We start from the raw sequence: 21,728 nt of genomic DNA on the forward strand, positions 1-21,728 counted from the left end.
TTTACAGCGAAGGAGTGGCGGATGAATACTCCCATTCGCTGCTCCTGCTCTCAATGTTATTAGTGGCAGCAGGTGTCAGCTGATGGGAACTGTAGTCTCATCAGCTGACATCAGTGACCAGAGGTAACCTCGATGATGTCACCATCAGTCACTGATGCAGTCATCAGTGGTTCTCAGCCTGAACGGTCTCATCTTGGCACCGTCCAGGTTGAAATCTATTTCTCCCCAAGACATGGATTACAGCATGGGACGGAATGACTGACAGGTGAGGGATATTGTTGCTTTTTTATTTTAGTTTTATTATAGGACAACGAGGGCTTCGGTGGAATAGGCATTGAGTATAACTGTGCTTGTTATTTTTAAATAAAATGGAAAACTGTGTTTAGTCCTATTTCTAATAAAAGACTTTATACTTGCTGTGCCTTTATTTACCATATAACTATAGGATTAGTAATGCATTGGTGTCTTATAGATGCCTCACCATTACTAATCCATGGGTTTGATGTCACCAGACAATACAAAGGTGACATCAACCCCACAAATATGAACCCCACTTGTCACCGCTACAGAACGAGTGGGAAGGGTCGAGCAAAGCGCCAGAATTGGCACGCCTGAGAGTACCAGCCCCCAGCTGACTGCTTTAGAAAGGCTGGTTGTCAAAAATGGGGGGACTCCATGCCGTTTATTCTAGTTATTTATTTAGATAATTAAAACTATGGCTTGGGACCTCTCCATTCTTGATAACCAACCGTGCTGAAGGTTGCAGCCCCCAGCTGTGAGTTTTGCCTGGCTGTTTATCAAAAATACAGGGGAACCCACGCAAGTTTTTTTTTAAAAAAATTATTTATTTACAGCGCAGGAGCTGCTGATGAATACTCCCATTCGTCACTCCTGCTCTCACTGTTATTAGCGGCAGCAGGTGTCAGCTCATGGGAGCTGTAATATGTGGTCTGAACATGGTGTGGTGGTATTTGTTCCTTGTATCTGGTATTATTGGTCATCATATGGTGGTAAAATGTGGTCTGGGCAGCATGGTGGCTCAGTGGTGGGCAGCATGGTGGCTCAGTGGTTAGCACTGCAGCCTTGCAGCGCTGGAGTCCTGGGTTTGTATCCCATCAAGGACAACATCTGCGAGGAGTTTGTATGTTCTCCCCGTGTTTGCGGGGGTTTCCTCCGGGTACTCCGGTTTCCTCCCACATTCCAAAGACATACTGATAGGGAATTTAGATTGTGCGCCCCATCGGGGACAGTGATGGTAATGTGTGCAAATTGTAAAGTGCTGCGAAATATGTTAGCGCTATATAAAAATAAAGATTATTATTATTGTCTGGACATAGTGTGGTGGTATTTGTTCCTTGTATGTGCTATTATTTTGTCACTATGTGGTGGTAATATGTGGTCTGGACATGGTGTGGTGGTATTTGTTCCTTTTATGTGGTATTATTGGTCATGATATGGTGGTAAAATGTGGTCTGGACATGGCGTGGTCGTATTTGTTCCTTGTATGTGCTATTATTTGGTCACTATGTGGTGGTAATATGTGGTCTGGACATGGTGTGGTGGTATTTGTTCTTTGTATGTGGTATTATTGGTCATATGGTGGTAATATGTGGTCTGGACATGGTGTGGTGGTATTTGTTCCTTGTATGTGCTATTATTTGGTCACTATATGGTGGTAATATGGTGTCTGGTCATGGTGCGGTGCTATTTGTCCCCTGTATGTGATATTATTGGTCATGTTAAAATTTAAAAATAAATAAAAATATACCTAAAATTGTATTGAATATTTTAACAAATGTTTAATAGGTTACAGTAGTGTAGGGCCCGGCCAAAAGAGTCTACCTTGTCATGGTGGCGGCTTAAAAAATCTTTTGACTGTGGACAGTTTGAGGGGTAGTTGTGGGGCTGGGGTGGAGCCTGGGCAGAGTCTCAAGGGGGCTCAAAAAATTTTGCTTGTATGTGGTCCCAAAATTCCTAGCGGCAGCCCTGCAAGTGAGCATCCACTAGTATTTGCCGTTCTCTTTTGTATGATGTCACCAGTTGTCTCATAACACTAGGAGATAAAATAACTCTGAGACAACACTCTTGCCCATGGGCATACACCTCTCTTTGTAGACACACAGGTATTCATTACACTCATTGATTAGCTACATGTAAAGACTTCCAAGAGCATTATCAACTCACGATCACAATTCCCTCCCTAATTCCCCAAGAAAGCAATAAGCTGGAGACCACACAAGATTGATGGGTGAAAATCGACCACAGCTACTATTGTTATTACATCACCCTTTTCCATTTTTTTATAAATCACATTAAAGGTAATCTGTCAGCAAGATTTTGCTACTTCATCTAAGAGCAGCCTAGGCAAAAATAAGCTCAATCAAACGATGTATTACTTAGATTATTGGGTGCAGCCGTTCTCACACAATCAGAGCTTTTAGATTTAGCATTGAAGCAGAGCTGAAAAGCTGCCCCCACCCACACAATGCTCTGTGTATACAATGTCCATAGACAATGAGCTGCTTATCACAGAAGGGGATGGAGTGGACCAGGAGGTTCCTGTTGCTGGATCACGCAGTGATAAACTCCTGGTGCTAAAACAATCATTGCAGCCAATCAAAACCTCAGAGCTTTATAAGAGAGGCATTGCAGAAATCTGTGTTTTAACCTCTACAGAATACTGTCTTCAGCTTAGGCTGGTTTCAGTTTTGCGGATGACAGAGCTGCAGAGGGCTGCATAGTTCATCCATGAAGCTCCACCCACTGCCGCACCTCCTCCTTTCAGCTCCGCCTATGTCTGCATGCGGCCTGCGTACCTATCTTTAACATTGGGTATGCAGGCTGTGTGGATTTATGCGAATGCGTCGTTTCGGTGCTGTGACGACCTGCATTGAATGCAACGTGCTGCATTTTGTTGCGATCGCTGCATCGTCAAAACGACGCATGCGGACGCATCCGCATACATCCGCATGGCCTGCATACCCAATGTTAAAGATAGGTACGCAGGCCGCATGCAGACGTAGGCAGAGCTGAACGGAGGAGGTGCGGCACACAGAGGAACTACGTAGCCCTCCACAGCTTTGACATCCGCAAATCTGAACTTAGCCTTGCATAGCAAAAATCTGCTGACAGATTGCCGCTAACCTGCTTTGTAACCACCCAACAAATTAACCATCTTTTATTTCAAGAAAAAACAAACTTGATGCCATATTCTGCCTTTGTCATTCCAGGGATGCAATTTAACTGTCAAAGAAAACATTAAGATCCATAACCCATAACACAGCTCCTCTGAGGGGGCATTTATCCCCCTCCTCTCTCGCACCAAATTTAATGGACACAGAGCTTGCAATATAAGCCTCCTTGATGTAGAATAAGTGGTGAATAAGTATAAATTTACCTGGCTCTTTTTTTGGTAGAACATCCAAGGGGAAGATACGCACATTTGGAAAGGGGAGCCGGGGAAGGTACCTTCTTGTCTCTCCAGAGTAACATAAAATATCCACAGTACATTTATTGGTCTAATTGATCTAACCATGGTTCCATCATAGTTTTGCTCAGCAGGATTCTTTGCATCAGTGACATTCTGCTTAGGGAAGGACTTGGGTGGCTGGGGGCAGCACTGTAAGGCCCCCCACAAGTCAATCATTTGTGCTTAAATCTTAACAAGCTGAAAAACCTGTAATGTTCCTTGTTAAAAAGCCAACAGGCTGGCAGAGTGAGAATGGCAACTGTCCTTTAAGCTGACCTTGAGCTGGAGGCAGTATCTCAGGATGGTGCTTACTAATGATTCAACCTCAAACCGTAAAGGCATGTAACCAGGTTAACCTACGGTCTTAAGGGCCTGTCACACTAAGCGATATTGCTAGCGATATCGCTATGTGTGATACTTACCTCCGACCGCTCCCCCGCTGGTTATCCCTGATCGTGCGAGAACGTCCTGGGCCGTTTCTCGTCGTCAGCTTCCTGCTGGGCTTCCTGTGGAGAGACGAGCGACGACCGTGGACGCGGGCGGGAGGACGTCAGGATCGCCTAGTGTGACAGGTAAGTAACGACCCACGACCCCTGCGATGTTGCTGGTGAGATCTGCCTGTGTGGCAGCTCACTAGCGACCACTTAGCGATGCACCAGCGATCCTGACCGGGTCATATCGCTGGTCGGAATCGCTGGTACATCGCTAAGTGTGACAGTACCTTTAGCTACCCCAATCTGCGCAGAGAACACTCTATTCTTCTTATAGTGTGCTGATCAGCAGTTACTAGGTACCAGATATCAATATTATCATCAGTTGAAATTTTCATCTCAATGTCCTCATCTACTTGGGAAACCAAAGGAGGGATACCATCAAAAGTAGTGCCCTTGTGGACACTATTCCTTGAGGTACAAGAAGATTTCTCAACTGTAGGGCCTTGGGGCCAGGTGGATTTCAGTTTTATTTTACAATGCCTTCGATACTGCGAGTAAACTAATCTTAGTGTCACCCTCCCCCCAGACCCTAGCCAAATCAAAATTATGTGACATCACTGTTGATGCAGTTGGTACTGCTGAGTCCTTCGGTACCAAAGGTGTCACATTTCCTGATCGGTTGAATTTTGGTTGAACCCAAAGGAATGAATAGGCTCCTGTCTTTGGCTATGCCTGTTAGAGCGACCACAGGAGATTCTCGAGGTGCATGAGCAGAATGAAGAAGATGGCAACCACCGCCTGGATGAAATTGAACTCCTGGATTGATGACTCCTCCCAGAAGATCAGGAATGGCAGCTCATTACCAATAATCTTGAGCACCTGTAGGAATGGTATCTATTATGACCTGCAAGCCTATGCTGCCTGCTATAGCTCGGGCTCGACGACACAACACCAGGAGTTGAATCCCACCCAGAACGCTCCTTAGCTTTTTGCTTATATCCTATAGGCGGTCAAGCCTGTAGGGGTGGGGAGAAGGGTTGAGCCACAAGCTCAGGCGCATCCAAAAAAGCAGGGTCTGCAGACCCATTCATCCCCTGCATTTGGGCCAGCTGAGGACAGCAACTTTTGCACGCTGAGGAGAAGGAGACAGGAGCTCCACAGCTGTGGAAGAATTTCTGATATTATTCCCTATTTGGATAAGAGAACCTGGATGGCAGAGAGGACTGACAAAATTAGTTCCTGCCCTTACTTTGCATGCTGAGGCAGAAACTACATGCCAAGGGGGTGAGTCTTGGTTTGGGTGAGTAATTGAGTCCTGCAAAGTCTCACTACTGCCGGCAGCAGCACATATACCATTGGTGCAGCGGCTCACATGTCCAAGAGGTAAGGGAACCCACTTCCACCTCCATAGCACATGTAATTGAGCATTATGATGAGATTTTGGAATGCAAATGGCCCTTATATTTTTCTTGCACAGGAGACCTCTTCTGTCTGTGTCTGTTCCCACTTGCTGGGCATTAACACTTTTATGTCCCCACTGGGAAACCGTAGTGGAAAGAATAGGACTTAAACATTGTGGTGGGTGGGCGCACTGAGTGGTTCACTTGCCACCAAGGGCGTTAAGTTAAAATAAACAAAGAAACTGCAAGGGATGGTATTCTGTCCCCGGGGCCTGTGGCTGCAAATATGGCTCTGTGAGATGCTGAATCTCTTCACCTCACTTACAATTGGCGACGGTCACAGATAGCTCAACTCAGCTGTCGGCATGCATGTTATGAAGAATCCAGAAGAGGCTTTGATTTCATTAAGAATTCTTGTTGAATGCATACAAACAGCAGCAGGTAAAAAAGACTTTCTTCAGACAGGCTGAAAACACATGTGCTTCTAATGAAGCCAAGATGGAAAATGAGACACAGGGGGAAGAAGAAGGAAGTGACATCACACCCAGAAGAGGGAGACAGGGAGACAGGAGGGGCAAACTTGATGGAGAGGGAGGATTTCAGCTATGCAAAACACAGGAACACATAGCAACAGTAAACAATATGAGAGACTGCAATACAGCATGTAAAATAAACAGGAAAGTCTGTAAAATGTCTCATTCATGGGACATAACACTCCCCGTCTGAAATCTATAGATTTCATAATTTTTATGATGTCCTCTGGATTTGTCACTGTCAACCTGAAAAACAAAGGGAAAACAAGCATGCAAGTAATAACAACAACAGTTGTAGTCCAATTGGCATGGTCCAATCTTCAGTTGGAGGCATGAAGTCCTCAACAGCAAAATAGTCCGAGTCCAAACGTAAACCCATCTTCAGATTGGGGAAGCCGCAACGTGCAAACACTTCCACCAACTCAATAATCCGCTGGAGAAAGTTCAAATGTTAGAATGTTCCAACACAGCTGGAGGAATATATGGCGGTAGGCTCCCCGCCGTGAGCTGTGTCCATAAACAACGACTTTCATGTGATGTCCTCCTTCAGCAATCTGTGATAATCAATCACTGGGTCCAATTCAATGTACAGGATCCTTGTCACCATGCTCGTTCGCAGCATACAATTTCAACTATGAATTTCTTATTTCTACAAGAAAGGTAAGCATTTATTCAGTATAAAAACGCCTTTCCATACATGGGATTAGTTTGACGTATAAAATCCTGATGACAGGCTCTCGGAGGTGAAGTGGGTTATATTATGACATGTATTACACTGTTCATGTTACCCTTTGCATTGGATTAAAGTGCTTTCAAAGTCTGTCGTCGTCCGTAAAGAATGTAATTGACGAACAATAGAAAAGTGACTAGATTATTAAATTAAACAGACATTTAGTATGAAATGATCCTTTAATTTCAGACCACTCATTTAAGGAGCGTGACATGTTCATGTATGCTGTGTGGTCCTTTAAATTGTGTTACTTTAATTTTAAAGAAGGTTTAACCCCTTCCTGACATGAGACGTACTATCCCGTCCATGGGACCCGGGCCCCTATGCCCATGGACGGGATAGTACGTCTACCGCGATCAGCGGCGCCCACGTGGTGAGCGCCGCTGATCGCGGCCGGGTGTCAGCTGATTATCACAGCTGACACCCGGCACAATGTGTCAGGGGCGGTCACGGACCGCCCACGACACGTTAACCCCTTGCACACCGCGATCAAACATGATCGCGGTGTACCGGGAGTTAAAGGGAAGCATCGGCAGGGAGGGGGCTCCCTCCGTGCTTCTCTGAGCCCCCCACGGCAGCGCAATGTGCAGCGCTGCTGCGGGGAGCTCCTTTCCTGCAGGCCCCCGAATCCAAGATGGCGACGGGGGCCTTCGGGGGCCTGCAGGAAGCTGGCTTCCTCAGTGCCTGCAAAGCGCAGGCATGAGGAAGCCTTCTGCAGTGCCTGTGACAGATTGCTTATCTGTCACAGTGATCTATAATGTGACAGATCAGCGATCTGTCACAGGACAGTGATGTCCCACCTGGGACTATTTAATAAAGTAAAAAAAAAAAAAAAAAAAAAGTGTTAAAATAAATTTAAAATAATCGCCAAATAAATTAGAAAAAAAAAAAAAATATTCCCCCAAATAAATTCATTTTTTAGAAATAAAAAAAAAACAATAAAAGTACACATATTAGGTATCGCCGCGTCCGTAATGACCCGCCCTATAAAACTGTCCCATTACTTAACCCCTTTAGCGAACTCCTTAAAAAATAAAAATAAAAAACGAAGCAAAAAATAATGATTTATTATCATACCGCCAAACAAAAAGTGTAATAACGCGCGATCAAAAAGACGCATATAAATATCCATGGTACCACTGAAAACGTCATCTTGTCCCGCAAAAAACGAGCCATGACACAGCATCATCAGCGAAAAAATAAAAAAGTTATAGCTCGCAGAATAAAGCGATGCAAAAATAATTATTTTTTATATAAAATAGTTTTCATTGCATAAAACCGACAAAACATAAAAAAACGACCTAAATAAGGTATCTCTGTAAGCGTACTGACCCGAAGAATAAAACCGCTTTATCAATTTTATCGCACGCGGAACGATGTAAACGCACCCCCCCAAAAGAAATTCATGAAACGCTGGTTTTTGTTCATTCTGCGTCCCAAAAATCGGAATAAAAAGTGATCAAAAAATGTCATGTGCCCGAAAATGGTACCAATAAAAACGTCAACTCGTCCCGCAAAAAATAAGACCTCACATGACTCGGTGGGTCAAAATACGGAAAAATTAGAGCTCTCAATATGTGGTGATGCAAAAACTATTTTTACAATAAAAAGCGTCTTTTAGCGTGTGACAGCTGCCAAACATAAAAACCGCCATAAATAGTAAATCAAACCCCCCGTTATCACCCCCTTAGTTAGGGAAAAATAATAAAATAAAAAAAATGTATTCATTTCCATTTCTCCATTAGGGTTAGGGTTAGGGCTAGGGTTAGGTTAGGGTTAGGGCTAGGGTTAGGGTTAGGGCTGAGATTAGGGTTAGGGGTGTGTTGGGGTTCGGGTTGGAGTTAGAATTGGGGGTTTCCACTGTTTGGGCACATCAGGGGCTCTCCAAATGCAACATGGTGTCTGATCTCAATTCCAGCCAATTCTGAGTTGAAAAAGTCAAATGGTGCTCCTTCCCTTCCAAGCTCTGCCATGTGCCCAAACAGTGTTTTACCCCCACATGTAGGGTATCAGCATACTCAGGACAAATTGCAAAACAATTTCTGGGGTCCAATTTCTCCTGTTACCCTTAGGAAAATAAAAAATTGGGGGCAAAAATATCATTTTTGTGGAAAAAAATGATTTTTTTATTTTCACGTCCAAGCATTATAAACTTCTGTGAAGCACTTGGGGGTTCAAAGTGCTCACCACACATCTAGATAAGTTCCGTGGGGGGCCTAGTGTCCAAAATGGGGTCACTTGTGGGGAGTTTCAATAGTTTAGGTACATCAGGGGCTCTCCAAACGCACATGACACCCGCAGACCATTCCATCAAAGTCTGCATTCCAAAATGTCACTGCTTCCCTTCCGAGCCCCGACGTGTGTCCATACAGTAGTTTTCTCCCACATATGGGGTGTCAGCGTACTCATGACAAATTGGACAACAACTTTTGGGGTCCAATTTCTCCTGTTACCCTTGGGAAAATAAAAAAATTGGGGACTAATTGATCATGTTTGTGGAAAAAATACGATTTTTTTATTTTCATGCCTGGGCATTATAAACTTCTGTGAAGCCCTTGGGGGTTTAAAGTGCTCACCACACATCTAGATAAGTTCCTTAGGGGGTCTCGTTTCCAAAATGGGGTCATTTGTGGGGGTTTCCACTGTTTAGGTACATTAGGGGCTCTCCAAAGGCAACATGACACCCGCAGACCATTCCATCAAAGTCTGCATTCCAAAACGTCACTACTTCCCTTCCGATCCCCGACGTGTGTCCATACAGTAGTTTTCTCCCACATATGGGGTATAAGCATACTCAGGACAAATTGGACAACAACTTTTGGGGCCCAATTTCTCCTGGTACCCTTGGGAAAATAAAAAAATGGTGACTAAATGATCATGTTTGTGGAAAAAATACGAATTTTTTATTTTCACGCCCGGGCGTTATAAACTTCTGTGAAGCACTGGGGGGGTTCAAAGTGCTCACCACACATCTAGATAAGTTCCTTGGGGGGGTCTAGTTTACAAAATGGTGTCATTTGTGGGGGGTTTCCACTGTTTAGGTACATCAGGGGTTTTCCAATCGCGACATGGTGTCCGATCTCAATTCCAGCCAAAAACGTCAAATGGCGCTGCTTCCCTTCCGAGCTCTGCCATGCGCCCAAATAGTGGTTTACCCCCACATGTGGGGTATCAGCGTACTCAGGACAAATTGCACAATAACTTTTAGGGTCCTGTTACCCTTGGAAAAATAAGAATTGAGGGTGAAAAGATCATTTTTGTGGAAAAAATATGATTTTTTAATTGTACGGCTGTATGTTATAAACTTCTGTGAAGCCCTTGGGGGTTCAAAGTTCTCACCACACATCTAGATAAGTTCCTTAGGGGGTCTAGTTTCCAAAATGGTGTCATTTGTGGGGGGTTTCCACTGTTTTGGTACATCAGGGGTTTTCCAATCGCGACATGATGTCCGATCTCAATTCCAGCCAAAAACGTCAAATGGCGCTGCTTCCCTTCCGAGCTCTGCCATGCGCCCAAATAGTGGTTTACCCCCACATGTGGGGTATCAGCGTACTCAGGACAAATTGCACAATAACTTTTAGGGTCCTGTTACCCTTGGGAAAATAAAAATTGGGGTGAAAAGATCATTTTTGTGGAAAAAATATGATTTTTTAATTGTACCGCTGTACGTTATAAACTTCTGTAAAGCCCTTGTGGGTTCAAAGTTCTCACCACATATCTAGATAAGTTCCTTGGGGGGTCTAGTTTCCAAAATGGGGTCACTTGTAGGGGGTTTCCACTGTTTAGGTACATCAGGGACTCTCCAAACGTGACATGGCGTCCGATCTGAATTCCAGCCAATTTTGCATTGAAAAAGTCAAACAGCGCTACTTCCATTCTGAGCTCTGCCATGCGCCGAAACAGTCGTTCCCCCCCACATATCAGGTATCAGCGTACTCAGGACAAATTGCACAATAACTTTTGCAGTCCAATTTCTCCTGTTACCCTTGGTAAAATAAAAAAAATTAAACCTGAAGTATTTTTTTTGTGAAAAAAAGTTAGATGTTCATTTTTTTTTAAATATTCAAAAAAATTCCTGTGATGCACCTAAAGGGTTAATAAACTTCTTGAATGTGGTTTTGAGCACCTTAAGGGGTGCAGTTTTTAGAATGGTGTCACTTTTGGGTATTTTCTATCATATAGACCCCTCAAAGTGACCTCAAATGTTATGTGGTCCTAAAAATAAAATGGTGTTGTAAAAATGAGAAATCGCTGGTCAACTTTTAACCCTTATAACTTCCTAAGAAAAAAAAATTTTGGTTCCAAAATTGTGCTGATGTAAAGTAAACATGTGGGAAATGTTAGTTATCAAGTTTTTTGTGTGCTGTATCTCTGTGATTTAAGGGCATAAAAATTCAAAGTTGGAAAATTGCGAAATTTTCAAAGTTTTTGCCAAATTTCCGTTTTTCCCACAAATAAATGCAAGTTATTTGAATGAAATTTTACCACTAACATGAAGTACAATATGTCACGAGAAAACAATGTCAGAATCACCGGGATCCATGGAAGCGTTCCAGAGTTATGACCTCATAAAGGTACAGTGGTCAGAATTGTAAAAATTGGCCCGGTCATGAACGAGCAAACCACCCTTGGGGGTGAAGGGGTTAATATAGGAAAGATTATACAGCTGAAGGTCGTCCTTCTGTGACAGCCTTCTGGCACCCAGAAAATGCAGAAGAGGTTTATTATCCTCTTCTCTGATGTATCATACATAGTATTTGTGTACTTTGATGCTGCTCAGTTAAAACCTATTCACACATATTGTGAGATATTCCAGACAGTTCAGCAGACTTCCTCCGTAAGACCCACTGCTTTAGCGTTTTTGAAAGGTCCTTTATAGCTGTGCTGTCTTATCCAGTTTATTACTAATACATTTATGTGAAGATATGAGTTTCAAAAGACAGAATAGGATGCCACTATCTTACATTGTACAGTATCTTTATTAGGGCATGAGGACAATAATATGGCACTCCCCCACTCAGGATACCCCATGTTTGTAAGCAGGGCCGGACTGGCCATCTGGCAATTCTGGCAAATGCCAGAAGGGCCTGTTTGGTCATTTGGTCATGGGCTGCCTTATCTGCTACGCTGTTAACAGAATCGGTGTTCTCAAGACACCCATACTGTTAAGAGTTGTGACGGAGCACAAAGTCGCTGACTCCAACACTTACCCCAGCAGGCCACGGGTATCATTAGAAATATTGGTCTTGTAATAATAATAATAATAATAATAAATTTTATTTTTATAGCGCCGACATATTCCGCAGCACTTTACATTTCAGAGGGGATTTGTACAGACAATAGACATTACAGCATAACAATAATCACATACAGTAGATTATAACAAATACCAAGAGGAGTGAGGGCCCTGCTCGCAAGCTTACAGTCTATGAGGAAAGAGGTAGAAAATCTTCCTTTCCTCCATCCAGGGTAATATTAGTAATACATCCCATCTGGTGCTTGGGGACTGGGACAGCATAGGCCTGTGTGATTCCAAATGCCAGGGCTGAATTTCAGCCCCAGTCCGTACCTGATTGTAGGTCTGGAGAGCTGCTGCAAAGAGCCACTTTTGCACTGTAGGACTCCAGCCTTATTATGCCATGGTGGCCAAGAGTCGACAGACAGAACAGGCCCTGTGCAAGAACAGTAATATGCTCCTCATAATGCACAATTCCATCTGCTTTGTAGTTGGAAATGGCCCCTCTCGGGCCCCAGTTGGGCCACACATGTTGCACCAATGGAATGTCCGTCTTTTGAAAGTCATCTATTCCGTACTACATTGTCTTGTAATACTACCGCTACCTGCAAGAGATATGGGCACCGTGGAACGTCCTCTGAATAGCAGCAGAACTCACTTACTGTGGCAGGATGACACTTATGTGTTGGAACCATGGTGTATAGCACCTATAATACATTTGTATAATTTAATGTGATTACATAAGTATCATTGCATCGTTATCGTCACTCGTCTGTAGTTATTCCCTTATATCTTTTGAACCTGTGTTAGTTATTGCTATGTCTATTTTGCTGTGCAGACAATTATGTGTTTGCTCTTTTGTGATCCACAGAGGTCAAAGAGACCCGTCGTCCACTGGCACATGAATGTCTTGGAGAAGCATTAAGACTCCTGCGCCAGGTGATCAACAAATATCCATTGCTCAATACTGTGGAAACTTTGACTGCAGCTGGGACCCTTATCTCCAAGGTTAAAGGTCAGCAATGGCCAAATTCGTATGTCTGATATGTATTAGGCCTACATTTTGCTTATTCATCTTTGTTTTTTGGATAACTCAGGTTTTCACTATGAAGCAAGTAATGAAAATGAGAAACGAGATTTTGAGAAGGCCCTGGAGAGCATGGCTGTTTGCTTTAGCAGCACGTGAGTAGTGACAATGACAGTATTTTAGGAAATTGGCAGCCCCATTGTAATCCCTGTGTACGTTTTTCCTTTCTGTTCTCAGAATCTCAGAATTTCTTATGGGGGAAGTGGACAGCAGCACATTGTTATCGCTACCACTTGGGGACCAAAGCCAGGTGAGACATTGTGGCCTAGTAGCTACAACAATTATTGTCTAGATTGCCACTTTAGCTCCACTGTAAAATTCAGTATGCATAATATACTTTGTGACAGATCATCTGTTTCCTAGGGCTGGCCACAGTGGCATGTAGTTGAGAGTACAGTAATTCAATGGACCGTTTATCTAAATGCATTATGTCACGTAAACCAAAAATATCCACTATGTGATACCAACAGTAGAACCTATTCTTCTTTGCATCCCTGGGTCACCTAATCGTTCTTTATCATATACATTTTCTAGCTGCATGTACATATATTTTGCTACCATTGTAAACGTTCAAGCTTTTTTTTCTTTTTTTTTTTTCTTCCAACAGTCCATGGAAAGTTTATATGGCGGTCTGTCTGGTAGCGAAAGTGCCCTCTCCAGTGCGGAGTATGTGGACACTGGTGAGAGAAAACATTGGGAATCATTTTCTTATCGAGAGAGAGTCATAAAAATAGTCATATATGTTATTATTGTTAACGTTAACCTCCATGTTTAGTCCCATTTATTGGGAAACACTAAAATGTAGCATTTATTAACAGCAGAACATTTGTGATTAGTGTTGAGCATTCCGATACTGCAATATCTGGTATGGGCCGATATTCGCGGTATCAGAATTCCGATACTTTTAGTATATTGAATACCGGAATCGGAAGTTCCCATAATGCAATGAGCCAGTTTGATTCTATTCAGCCAATGAGGATTCTAAGAAGTGTGGGCACATCCTGTTAGAGCATATTAGGCATGTAACTACTGGCATGGCTGTGATTGGCTGCTGAAATGATGTCATGATGCACTATAAAAGCCGCCGCTGCCATTTTGAGTTCACTCTGCTGTAAATTCAGTTAGGGATAGGACGCTGCTGTTCTGAGGGACAGTGTGACCTAGCGATTTGCTATATTGTGCTTTACCCAGGCTACTTTATCAACCGCTGTAGCTTTCTTTTGCCTTGCAGTGCTGTTCACGGCTGTCTGCAAGGTCTCTGTGTGTGAGTGCAGCTCACGCTGTAGTGTGTTCTGCAGCCAGCCACCTCCGGTTGTAATCCACTCAGCGTGCGTCACTGCCTCATACATTGTCCTTTTTTGCATTAGTGCTGCTCATTTTTCCTGATTTCTCCTATTAGTGTGGTTCCATCCGTATCCAGCTAGATTGCTTGCAAACACTATATAAAAGAGTAGATAGAGGAGCCTTTCTGCAGCCGTGCAGCGCTAGTGCACAGTTCTCTGCACTGTTCACGGCTGTCTGCGAGGTCTTTGTGTGTGAGTGCAGCTCACGCTGTGGTATGTTCCGCAGCCAGCCACCTCCAGTTGTAGTCCACTCAGCGTGCGTCACTGCCTCATACATTGTCCTTTTTTGCATTAGTGCAGCTCATTTTTCCTGATTTCTCCTATTAGTGTGGTTCCATCCGTATCCAGCTAGATTGCTTGAAAACACTATATAGGAGTAGATAGAGGAGCTTTTCTGCAGCCTTGCAGCGCTGTTCACGGCTGTCTGCGAGGTCTCTGTGTGTGAATGCAGCTCACGCTGTAGTGTGTTCTGCAGCCACCTCTGGTTGTAGTCCGCTCAGCGTGCGTCACTGCCTCATACATTGTCCTTTTTTGCATTAGTGCTGCTCATTTTTCCAGATTTCTCCTATTAGTGTGGCTCCATCCGTATCCAGCTAGAATATTTGCAAACACTATATAGGAGTAGATAGAGGAGCCTTTCTGCTGGCTTGTGTCCTGCAGCCCCAGCCAGATTAGTATTAGCCTATTTTTTGGAGCCTCATCTATTGCATTGTAGGATACTTTCCTACATTGTAATAGCTACAAAAAGTTTGTGATACTATCGGTTTTACATCTTTGGGCACATCCAGTGTCTTTTTGTGAAAAAAAAAAGGTTAATAAAGTTCACCAAACACTCCACTTTACAGTTGTGTAGGCCACATTAGCTCATATTAAAGTCTAGTCCACACTTTATAAAATTAGTGCTTCTTAGACCTGTTAGCAGCTGTTCAGGAATAAGCCTACTAAGCCCTTAGTACTTTTCTGCCTATCTTTATCAGTCTACCAAGATGAAGAAGGCAGGGAGTAAGGCACATGGTCGTGGGCGTGGAGTTTCTGCAGGGAGAGGATGTGGGGATTCTGTGCCTGCTGCGGGCACCAGTGACTCAGCATCCCCCAGTTTTCCCAGGGAACAGTCCTTTATGCGCAGCTTTGTAGGAGCTCGCCGTACCCCACTGCTGTGGGACGAACAAATTGAAGCCGTTGTCGGATGGATGGCAGCTAAACGCATCGACTTCAATTAGTTCCAGATCCTCTCAGGTCCAGAGCACTGAAGAGCATCCATCTGTCTCTTCACCACCTGCCAAATTGCCCAGGCAGTCAGAGAGCCCTGGACAGGAGCCATCTCTACTTCTGTTCTCTGAATCTGTTGGCTTGGAAAGAGGGGGCCAGCCAAGCAGCATTCGAGAATTTGAAGAAGAGGTAGTATGCAGTGATGCGCAACAGCTTTGTCTCTCTGAATCTGAAGAGGCGGGTGGGCCAGTGCCTATGGTCAGCACACCTCAGTACGCATCTGATGATGAGACTCAGGTGCCACTTTGTGGTGCGTACTGTGCTGTCGAGACTACCCAGGAGAAGCAGTCATTTGAAGAGGGTAGTGTAGATGATGAGGTCCTTGACCCATCATGGCGTGAGGTACAGGAAGGTGGTGGGAGCAGCTCTGAGGAAGAGATTCCCCGAGCGGCCAAAAAAGGAGGGAGAGGGAGGGGGCAGACTCGGTTGCCTGTAGCCTCCACTTCGTCACCCATTAGGAGCATGTCTCTTCCAAAACCCAAAACGGGCGCTCCCAAGACTTGCAGTGCCTGGTCCTTTTTTGACACAGTTGCAGATAACATTTGCTTTGTCATATGCAAGCTGTGTAATCAGAAAGTGAAAAGAGGGAAAAGTGTCAGCAGCCTCAATACCACAAATATGTGGAAACATGTGCGGACCAAGCACGTGGTGGAGTTACAAAGACACACTGAAGACCTAGGCCAACCTACAGCGCCACCTACCACCTCTTCAGCTCGTGTTGTAGCCTCTTCCTCCAGCTCACACAGCTGGTTCGGCTTCCTCACAGAATTGCCATGGAAGAACCTCTGGCACTGTTGTACAGAGACACAGGCTCTGAATGCTGGCATTGCAAAACTACTGTCCCTTGAAATGCTCTCATTCAGGCTGGTGGAGACTTACACCTTCCGTAACTTCATGGCATTGGCAGTCCCACAATACATTGTGCCCAGCCGCTTTCATTTCAGCAGGCAAGCCGTCCCTGCCCTGCAAAAGTATGTGGAAAGAAAAATTAAACATGCCCTACTAAACGCCGTCAGTAGCAAGGTCCACCTGACCACTGATGCGTGGACCAGTAACCATGGACAGGGACGATATCTTTCCCTCACTGCCCATTGGGTAAATGTTGTGGAGCCGGGTACAGATTTTGAGAGTGGCGCTGTACGTGTTCTGCCATCTCCAAGGATTGCAGGAATCCAGTCTGTACACATTAACTCCTCCTCATACTCCAGTTCCTCTGAATCAGCGCTGCAGGAGCCGTCACAGTCTACCTCCACATGGACCCGTGAACGCTTACCTGTTACGACCGATATGAGCACAGCCATGGCCAAATGTCAACAGGCCATATTGAAATTAATTTCTTTGGGGAATCGAAGCCACACAGCGCAGGAGCTCTGGAATGCCATCAAGCACGAGAGCGACGTGTGGTTTGTGCCAGCGAATCTCCAGCCAGGCATGGTAGTGTGTGACAATGGCTGAAATCTGGTGGCAGCTCTGGGCCTAGGCAACCTCACTCACATCCCACGTCTGGCACATGTGCTCAACTTGGACATGCAGAGTTTTTTGAGGGACTATCCAGATCTTGATGCGCTGCTGCACAAGGTCCGCATAGATTGCGCTCACTTGCGGCGTTCCAGTATGGAAAGATCGCGCATTGCAGCTCTACAGCGCCGATTCCGCCTTCCAGAACATCGCATCATATGTGACCTACCCACCAGGTGGAATTCAACGTTACATATGTTGGAGAGGTTGTGTGAGCAGCAGGCAGCAGTAATGGAGTACCAGCTGCATCAGGCGCAAACAAGTCGCACTGCGCACCGTTCACACTTCACCACCACTGAGTGGGTCTCTATGAAGGACATCTGCCACGTTTTGCGTGCCTTCGATGATTCCACGCGGATGGCGAGTGCAGATGATGCACTAATCAGCATGACTATCCCCCTTATCTGCCTGCTTGAAAAAACACTGCAAGCACTAAGGGAGGAGGTTGTGGAAGAGGTGGAGGATGAGAAGTCACAAATGCCATCTGCTTCTGGACAGTCTGCGCAACGTGGTTCCTCACAAAGGCCTAGGCAGGGGACACTTTGTGAGGCGGATGAGGACGAGTCAATGGAGGAGGAAAACATCTGTCCAGAGGAGGGAGGTACACAATGCTCTAGTAGTCAGTATGTAGAGCGAGGGTGGGGTGATGCAGAGAAGGCAGAGATGACGCCTCAAGCAGGGTACAGCGTTTCTTGGCCAGTTGGCAGTCTGCAGCACATGGTTGATTTCATCCTGCAGTGCCTGAGAAATGACCGCCGCATCGCCCACATTCTCAACACGGCTGATTATTGGGTGTACACCCTCCCAGATCCTCGCTACCGGGACAACTTACAAAGCCTCATAACACCGTTGAACCGGGAGCGTAAAATGCGGGAGTACCAAGACACACTGGTGCATTCCATCATGTTTTCCATTCCACCCGAGAGCAGTGCTCCTAGTGCTTTACAAAGCAGCTCAGTGCGTCGAGGCAGTGGAGGAAGCTCTGCACAAAGAGGGAGCAGAAGCAGCGCCTCAGCAAAAGGCAAGACCAGTATGGCCCAAATGTGGCAAAGTTTTGTGTCCCCGCCACAAATGTCTACACCATCACAGGCGGCTCCAGTCAGCAGGAGGCAACGTTTCCGTCAGATGGTGACAGACTACATGTCTTGCCATCTCAGTGTTCTCCCACACGGCTCTTCCCCCTTCAAGTTTTTGGTCTCTAAGCTGGATACATGGCCACAGCTTAGCCAGTATACATTGGAGGTGCTGGCTTGCCCTGCTGCTAGTGTATTATCGGAACGCGTCTTTAGTGCCGCAGGTGATGTACTAACAGACCGTCGCATGCGACTATCCTCCGATAACGTTGACCGGCTTACTTTTTTGAAAATGAACAAGGCTTGGATCTCGCAGGAATTTGCCAGTCCTCTTCCAGATTAAATAATTGGTTGGCAACAGTATCCAGGTCTCCTGTTGTGTTCATGTTTCTACCACCTGAACTGTAATCCCTGGGCTCCAACACCGCCAGTTGCTGCTCAGAAGTGCTGTCTGCACAGTCAACACATGCTCCAGCGTTATTGGAGTTCAGTAATGTCAGCTGATCCCCTGCTGTGTGTCCGGCAATTTCGCCTGCTCTGTCCACATTCACACTACTACAGATTTTAAACTTGCTCCAATTACGCCTCTGGCTACACTCTGTTTCTAGTATTTACCCTGGGCTCCAACACCACCAGTTGCTGCTCAGAAGTGCCGTCTGCACAGTCAACACTTGCTCCCGTGTTATTGGGGTTCAGTAACGTCAGCTGATCCCCTGCTGTGTGTCCGGCAATTTCTCCTGCTCCGACCACACTCACACTACTACAGATATTAAACTTGCTCCAATTAGGCCTCTGGCTACACTCTGTTTCTCCTGTAATCCCTGGGCTCCAACACCACCAGTTGCTGCTCAGAAGTGCTGTCTGCACAGTCAACACTTGCTCCTGTGTTATTGGGGTTCAGTAACGTCAGCTGATCCAATGCTGTGTGTCCGGCAATTTCTCCTGCTCCGACCACACTCACACTACTACAGATATTATTAAACTTGCTCCAATTAGGCCTCTGGCTACACTTTGTTTCTACTGTAATCCTTGGGCTCCAACACCACCAGTTACTGCTCAGAAGTGTCTTTGGCACAGGTACTCCCTCCTGCCCAGCCTGGTTCCAGCACGCCAGCTGTTTCCGGGTAGTGTCAACGTCACTTTGCCTCCAATACGTTGTACTGTCGTGTTGCGGTCAGGTTAACCGACTCTATGGTGCCTGCAGTTTAGGTGCTTCCTATGTGGGCTGCGGAATCTGGCAATGAAGGCTGGTTCCGTAGTGCCAATAGGACAAGCTCCCCCTGTAGGACTGTGGGTTTCGGTAACTCCGGCTCACGGCCTTGCAACTTTTTTTTTCATGTGTACCTTCTGCTGCCTATCTGAGTTCCAGTACCATTAACTGGTTCTTTGGAAGACAATCTTGAATATGTCCCCCTGGGTTCCAGTAACGTCAGCTGGTTCCAGGCAGAGCCTTTGACTTAGGTGCCTCCTTCTCTGTATCCGAGTTCCACCAACGTCTGCTGGTCCTTGGTAGTGCTTTCTGGCACAGGTACCTCCTGCTTAGTAACTGGGTTCCAGTACCATCAGCTGGTCCTCGGTAGTTCCATTTGCTCTTGTACCTTCGACTACCCATCCAGGTTCCAGTACCGTCAGCTGGTTCTCAGCAGTTCCTCAGCCTTCTTGTACCTTCTGCTACATTTCCAAGTTCAAGCTTTTTGAAATGGTTTTTGGTAATCACTCTGAATCTCCCTGACGACGACCCTAAAGACGACGACCCTGAAGACCACCCCGAAGAAGACGACGACCCCGAAAACGACAACCCTGGAGACGATGACCCTGAAGACTACCCCAAAGAAGTCGACGACCCCGAAAACGACGACCGTGGAGACAACGACCCTGGAGAAGACGACGAGCCCAAAAACGACCACCCTGGAGAAGACCAAGAAGATGTCCCTGAAGAGGATGATGAAGGAGAAAGTGTGGGAGAAGTAAAAAAAGAAGGTGAAGAGCATGGAAGTAGTGAAACATAAATACCTGACAAAATATAAAAAAGCTTAACATAGTCAATATCTTTGTAACTCCGAATGTCTTAAAAAAAATTAATTCTTGCTATTCCATTTGATTGGGCTAAACCTCTATGCCTTTAATGTCTCCTCCACCTCCCCAATACATTCTACTTTATTCTTAGTTGTTTTACTTCATGTAGAATTAACCTACAAGGAAAATAAGGGTTTATTTTCATTCCGATATTTGTGTCCCATTCACTTGCATTGGTTTCCGGTATCGGAATCGGCGATATCCGATATTTTTGGGGTATCGGTCCGATCCAATCTGATCCGATATTTCCCGATATCGGAAGGTATCGCTCAACACTATTTGTGATGCAAAGCCAATTCACCATGTTTCTATGAACACCTTGAGGAAAAGTACGTACCGGTATTTGGGAATATCGGCATCACAGGGACATCCCCTTTACATCCATGAACGAGACTGTATAATGCTACTGCTTATTACATTTATATGAATTTAGGGAGCCCTTCAGGCGACGATGTGGATGTAATACTGCAGAGGAGTGAAGGAGGAGTACGGGCTGCCTTTGTCTATGCCAAAAATTTAGCAAAATATATGAAGGATCTTACAAGCTACATAGAGAAGAGAACGATTTTGGGTAAGTTTTAAATAGACAATATGTTTTTCATTTAATTTTTTTCATCAATTTCCTCCATTTATCTTCAGTTATTTTTTAATAAGTATGTTTTCTAATAAAACCAAATTGTGTGTTTTTTTTATCAGTTAAGCGACAATTACTGATAGAGAAGCCTTTAGAAAAAAAAATGGCAGAAAAACGCAATATCTAAATGCAAACAAACTGCCTCCCAGCAACTGAAATCCATGATGCCTTTCTTATAGTCATTAATATTATTTCCCATGGATTTGAAAAGGCTTCAACAAATAACGTCTTATTTATTGAGCTTTTTCTATTGAGATTCTGTTCGGAAATCACACTAGATAGCACACACAGATTAGAGCCATTGAAAAGGGCTGATCTGTGAGCATACCTGTGGATAAATCCAAAGATTAGCATCAGATTTCTACTGAAGATTTTGACAGAAATAAATGTCACGTTTTACCAATTTAAAAAATTCCTCCATGTAATTGTAGTCTAAATGGCTTTCTTCCATGCGGTCATATTTTTGGAGCCATTTGTCCAAATTTTCATTTATATAGACACTGGGGACTCCTCAGGTCACCCTCTAAATTCTAACTCCTACAGCTGGATTGTCATCTTGACTTGTCTTTACAACTTTGTATGTATTCTTCTCCAGAGATGGAATATGCCAAGGGCCTCCAAAAATTAGTGAACACATCAAAAAATGCCCTGACTCAAGAGGTAAAATATTACAGCATACAGAACAGTTTTATGTATAATGGTTTTATGCATGTTGCCTTGTGACAAAACATCTCAGAAGAAAACATTGATGGGCTCGCAGGCCATGATGTGTGGCTCGTGACTTACTGCCAGTTTGGTGCATTAGCACCAGATCTAGAACAAGTCTCCAGATAGTAACTTTTGTGAATGGCCCCAAACAGAAGAGCAGATCTGGACGTATTTATACTGGCCTTGGGGTTGGAGAGATAAAATTAAGTATGGTAAAC

At 44.7% G+C, this 21,728-nt stretch overlaps 1 protein-coding gene across 1 annotated transcript in view; it reads left to right on the forward strand.

Moving 5' to 3' along the window:
• Nucleotides 1–21,728, forward strand: part of ARHGAP45 (Rho GTPase activating protein 45) — a 170,918-nt gene that overhangs the window by 104,157 nt on the left and 45,033 nt on the right. Inside the window, exons 3-8 of the mRNA XM_073547080.1 lie at nt 12,674–12,817; nt 12,900–12,984; nt 13,067–13,139; nt 13,497–13,569; nt 20,602–20,739; nt 21,398–21,462. Of these exons, the coding sequence (XP_073403181.1) occupies nt 12,674–12,817; nt 12,900–12,984; nt 13,067–13,139; nt 13,497–13,569; nt 20,602–20,739; nt 21,398–21,462 (578 nt within the window). The remainder of the gene's footprint in view (nt 1–12,673; nt 12,818–12,899; nt 12,985–13,066; nt 13,140–13,496; nt 13,570–20,601; nt 20,740–21,397; nt 21,463–21,728) is intronic.

The sequence above is a fragment of the Dendrobates tinctorius genome, unplaced genomic scaffold (genome assembly GCF_039654945.1).
Source record: "Dendrobates tinctorius isolate UK_male_01 unplaced genomic scaffold, ASM3965494v1 ptg000011l, whole genome shotgun sequence".
In the NCBI taxonomy this organism is placed as follows: Eukaryota; Metazoa; Chordata; class Amphibia; order Anura; family Dendrobatidae; genus Dendrobates; species Dendrobates tinctorius.